The 5,469-nt window shown below is 47.6% G+C and overlaps 1 protein-coding gene across 1 annotated transcript in view; it reads left to right on the plus strand.

Moving 5' to 3' along the window:
* The window catches only part of GIGYF1 (GRB10 interacting GYF protein 1), a 26,266-nt gene extending 22,366 nt beyond the window's left edge, over positions 1–3,900 (plus strand). Inside the window, exons 21-25 of the mRNA XM_018571378.1 lie at positions 2,046–2,209; positions 2,369–2,517; positions 2,609–2,763; positions 2,852–2,987; positions 3,719–3,900. Of these exons, the coding sequence (XP_018426880.1) occupies positions 2,046–2,209; positions 2,369–2,517; positions 2,609–2,763; positions 2,852–2,987; positions 3,719–3,771 (657 nt within the window). The 3' untranslated portion in view covers positions 3,772–3,900. The remainder of the gene's footprint in view (positions 1–2,045; positions 2,210–2,368; positions 2,518–2,608; positions 2,764–2,851; positions 2,988–3,718) is intronic.
* Positions 3,901–5,469: the final 1,569 nt, after the last annotated feature.

The following is a 5,469-nucleotide window of genomic DNA, read 5'->3' on the forward strand; positions in this document are numbered from 1 at the left end:
CCCCACATAGCTCTGGTGAGACCCTACAGAGCCCTGGTTAAAGCAGGGCTTGGTAGGGTCTCACCAGGGCTCTGTGGGGTTTAACCAAGACTAGTGAGACCCCACTGAACCCTACTTTAACCAGGGCTACGTCAGTGCTACAGTTTGAATTTAAAACGTATTTGTGTGAAGTGTGAAGTTAAGTCATGGATTGAACAGAAATATGAACAATTATAAAATACTTTATTATTTCATAATAAAGTAATTATAAAATAATTTCTTTGTGTTTATTTGATTCCTATTCAAGAGAATTACTTTATATATAGTCAATATAGGCACAGAGGTAAAAAAATTTAACATTTTCTAATGGTGGTGTGCCTCGTGATTTTTTTCATGAAAAAAGTGTGCCTTTGCACAAAAAAGGTTGAAAAACACTGCCTTAGCGGACAGAAAACAAAGCCTATAAAAAATGTAAGTTTGGGAACAATCGTTATAGCCAAGGCAACTGAGTGTTGCTCCGAGTAAAGGGAACGGAGAACATCTCTGTTGGTATGTAGGAGGAGAAAGTTTAAGGTGACCCATGCCATTCCTCTTACCTGTCCATAGAGACTGCTGTAAGCACGTGATTGCTCCCTCGTCACAGCTGTTCTACAATGCCTCAGTATGTAACTCGGTAAAATATAGTTTTCATACTCGCACTTTCCCCCTCGTCCTCTAGGATGGTTCACTAAAGAGATGGCTCTGCCCACCTGCAGGAGACGCAAGAGTTTAAAAGGCTCCTGGGAACTCCTGCAAACACATCCCTTTCACCTTCTTCTGGTTTGTTGTTTTCATGCCTGCTAAGGCTCTTTGTAGAGGTCAGAAGCCTGCCTCTCATCAGCCCAGAGACCCAGGAGCAGGCCAATGGGATCTCATTCTAAACCTTCCTTCCCGGAGTACCCACTCCCCCACCCTGAGATGGGAAGACCTTACTGTACTATCCCCCTCTCCCCCAGACTTGCCTTCTGAGAAGGCCTGTGCGGCCCCTACTGTCTTCCACGGGGTCTATGTGGAATGTCACTATGTAGGAATTGCTAGAGAGCTGTGACTTGAGAGGGAGCAATAGTGATGACTGTGGCCTTTACACTCTGGTACTTTTTAAATGGGGCAGCAAAAATAATTGCATGGCTTACTCTGATGATGACTGGAGTGGTGGGAAATGGGAAGGAAAGGGAAGGATTCTGTGAGCATAGCATGCAGGGAAGAGTTGATGGCAGATTGCATGGAGGAAGGCCAGTGGGGATGGCGGGTAGCATGAAGGAGGAGCACTGGGGATGGCGGGTAGCATGAAGGAAGAGCACTGGGGATGGCGGGTAGCATGAAGAAGCAGCACTGGTGATGGCAGGTTGAATGGAGGAAGGCCACTGGGGATGGCGGGTAGCATGAAGGAGGAGCACTGGGGATGGCGGGTAGCATGAAGGAAGAGCACTGGGGATGGCGGGTAGCATGAAGAAGCAGCACTGGTGATGGCAGGTTGAATGGAGGAAGGCCACTGGGGATGGCGGGTAGCATGAAGGAGGAGCACTGGGGATGGCGGGTAGCATGAAGGAAGAGCACTGGGGATGGCGGGTAGCATGAAGAAGCAGCACTGGTGATGGCAGGTTGAATGGAGGAAGGCCACTGGGGATGGCGGGTAGCATGAAGGAGGAGCACTGGGGATGGAGGGTAGCATTGGAGGTGGGGAGGGGATTAGTACAAATAAGGTGTGACTTATTGGGGTGATTTCATCACATGTGTAGTTGGACGTGGTATAGGAATGGAAGATCGCATGCAAAAGGAACACTAACGATGACTGGGTAATGGGGAGGAATGGTCTCTGAGTGTTGCATGGGGGAATGAGCACTGTGGGGGGTGGAGCACTGGGGATAGTGGTAGTACAAAGAGTGGTGACTTAGAGGTGGCGATTGGTGTACATGTGGAGTTGGGAATGGAAATATAGAAAATATAATTTATATCGGTTGTAATGTGTGTTCTGGGTTTACGATGGCTTAGCGTTTTCCGGCAAATAACGAAGTTTTCTCTTTCAGCATGGAGGTCTGGGGATGTCTGGTTCCTCCATAATAACTTCCCAATGGGGGTCTGACTTGGGCTCTCTGTGGGGAGGGCTGGAGAAGAGCCCCTGGGAGGAGAGTGTGAAAAGTGGAGCAAGTGCCAGAGGTTTGAGGAACAGCAGGAGTAGCCCGTCACTGACGTGAGTCTTCAGCACTTTATTTTGGTTTATTCTTTCCCTCTTCCCCGGCTCCCTCTTCCCCGGCTCCCTCTTCCCCAGACCTGTAGAATCTTTTCTGATGGGGAAACAACTTAGTGAAGTCTATTTGCGAATGACTCTCCTGCGTCTTCTCACCCTCAGTGACGCGTACGCGATCAGCGCTCGCCGCAAGAAGACGGACGAGGAAGAAAAGCTCTTAAAACTCCTTCAGGGAATCAAACCGTCGGACGGCTTCACTCAGTGGTGTGAGCAGATGTTACACATGATCAATACATCCAACAATTTGGACGGTGAGGCTCCGGCCCGTGAACATCCTTCTACATTGCTCTTCTCTACAGGAAGTGCGCTTGACCTCCTTTTTTTATATTTTGTCGCCCGCAGTTCCTACGCTGGTGGCCTTTCTGAAGGAGCTGGAATCTCCGTACGAAGTTCACGACTACATCCGCTCCTGTCTTGGGGAAACGCTTGAAGCCAAAGAATTTGCTAAACAGTTTTTAGAACGGAGAGCGAAGTACAAAGCCAGCCAGCGACAGCAGGTAAAGCCCGGCGAGGGGGGAAACCGCGGCCCACCGTGATTCCTATCCGCGTTCTGTCTCATTGAATGCCATTTGTTTTCTGTCTTAGCAGCAGGAAGCCGCCTGGATGGGGACTCCCGTGTTTCCAGCAACCCAAAATTCCAAGCCAGGTAGCGGATACGACGTACAGAGCAGCAAGATGAAGAGGCGGATACAGATGTTACACTCTGATCCCAGCATCCTGGGTGGGTACTGCCGCGCTTCCTCCATTCCTGCAATCTTTATCACTGAGGTTTTGTTGTTCGTATATATAATCTGGAGAATAAAAAAAATTCGTATTCTGCAGGTCACCAGCTCTGGGATATGGCGGTTGCATTTGTTTTGTTATTAGGGTATTTTTGTCCTGCCAGTAACACACTTCCTGTCCTAGGGTGACAACACTCTATCGCTGTACTGTCTATGAAGGAGCAGCGTTGTCCCCCTAGGACAGGAAGTATCAGGGCTATAGAACACCCCATCTCATGAACATGGTAGATTCTGTAGTGCACAGAGGAGAACTGGACGGGGCTGACGATAGATTGGACGGGGGGATTTCAGTGCAGCAGAGTCAGCGTTGTCAACCAACGGGTTTTACTGCACTGCAAACTTTATGCCTCCCCTTAGGGGGGAGAGCAAAGACTGGGAGAGGAGGGGGTGGATCTTAGATCATCTCCTCTAGTTGGCATTCATAGTGCTGAGACCTCTTTCCCGCACCAGCCCTGTCACATGGCATGAAGGGGCACAGGTCCTTTACCCCTCCTTACCTGCTGCCAGCAGGGGGCAGCACACAGGTGAAACATTCACTGGCCGTAAACCTTCAACTTTCCAGATATTTCTTCCAGCGTGAGCTTTGATGTCTCCGAATGTTACACATTTTTATTTGTTATCTTTCTTATCATTTTTAATACTTTTATTTTTGCTTTTGTTTTGTCTTCAGGTTACTCTCTTCATGGCTCCTCAAACGAAATGGAGGCTATAGATGACTACTGAGGCGTGTCTCGTCCCTCTGACGCCATCTTTTTTTCTTCACCCACCGCATTTTATTGCGGGTTTTACTGCACTGCAAACTTTATGCCTCCCCTTAGGGGGGAGAGCAAAGACTGGGAGAGGAGGGGGTGGATCTTAGATCATCTCCTCTAGTTGGCATTCATAGTGCTGAGACCTCTTTCCCGCACCAGCCCTGTCACATGGCATGAAGGGGCACAGGTCCTTTACCCCTCCTTACCTGCTGCCAGCAGGGGGCAGCACACAGGTGAAACATTCACTGGCCGTAAACCTTCAACTTTCCAGATATTTCTTCCAGCGTGAGCTTTGATGTCTCCGAATGTTACACATTTTTATTTGTTATCTTTCTTATCATTTTTAATACTTTTATTTTTGCTTTTGTTTTGTCTTCAGGTTACTCTCTTCATGGCTCCTCAAACGAAATGGAGGCTATAGATGACTACTGAGGCGTGTCTCGTCCCTCTGACGCCATCTTTTTTTCTTCACCCACCGCATTTTATTGCGGGTTTTACTGCACTGCAAACTTTATGCCTCCCCTTAGGGGGGAGAGCAAAGACTGGGAGAGGAGGGGGTGGATCTTAGATCATCTCCTCTAGTTGGCATTCATAGTGCTGAGACCTCTTTCCCGCACCAGCCCTGTCACATGGCATGAAGGGGCACAGGTCCTTTACCCCTCCTTACCTGCTGCCAGCAGGGGGCAGCACACAGGTGAAACATTCACTGGCCGTAAACCTTCAACTTTCCAGATATTTCTTCCAGCGTGAGCTTTGATGTCTCCGAATGTTACACATTTTTATTTGTTATCTTTCTTATCATTTTTAATACTTTTATTTTTGCTTTTGTTTTGTCTTCAGGTTACTCTCTTCATGGCTCCTCAAACGAAATGGAGGCTATAGATGACTACTGAGGCGTGTCTCGTCCCTCTGACGCCATCTTTTTTTCTTCACCCACCGCATTTTATTGCGGGTTTTACTGCACTGCAAAAATTCATTTTACAGAAACTGATCAAAAATCTGAATTCCTTGTTTTTCTTTCGTTCTTTCATTATTTTTTTATTTTTTTGTTTGTTTTTTTTAAACTAAGATAATAAAAAATAAAAAAAAAAAAATCCCAAAAAAGGAGGGGGAAAAAAAAACTGGATTTATCTATTTCTTGAGCATTACCGGAGTGCCGGGACTTGGCGTTCGGCCGTCTATAACCACATTGGATTTTGGGTCAGTTTTGGGCCTTTCAGTCAGTGTTCAGTTTTTATGGAGGTCCGCACCCTGCCTTCATCTTTTTTTTTTTTGTGTTTGTTTTTGGGACATGGTACCTGCTCTTATGTAACCCTATTATCTTGGAAGTATAGAATAGGGTTTTTGTTTTCCCTTTGCTCCTCCCCCTGCCCCGCCCCTCCGGTTAATGTTTTTACTCTGATTTTGTTTACAAGCGTCCTTAGGTGGACTGGTTGTTTAAAGAGGACGGAGCCGTAGATCCGTTGGACTTACTACAAGGAGGAACCAGATCTCACGGGAGTGTCTGGAACGAGGACTTGGCGAGGCCGCGTACGGTGCAGTTGCCTTAATGTTGACACCTCAGCTCTACGCGGCCCCCAGCGCGCGTTTTATCCTCCCCGCAAAAGGACAGTTTGGGACCAGCGCTGTGAAGCCCACTCTGGGACGGCTTCCTCTGCTGGACATACTT

This window comes from Nanorana parkeri, unplaced genomic scaffold, assembly GCF_000935625.1.
Source record: "Nanorana parkeri isolate BGI_ZX_2015 unplaced genomic scaffold, ASM93562v1 scaffold1746, whole genome shotgun sequence".
NCBI lineage: Eukaryota > Metazoa > Chordata > Amphibia > Anura > Dicroglossidae > Nanorana > Nanorana parkeri.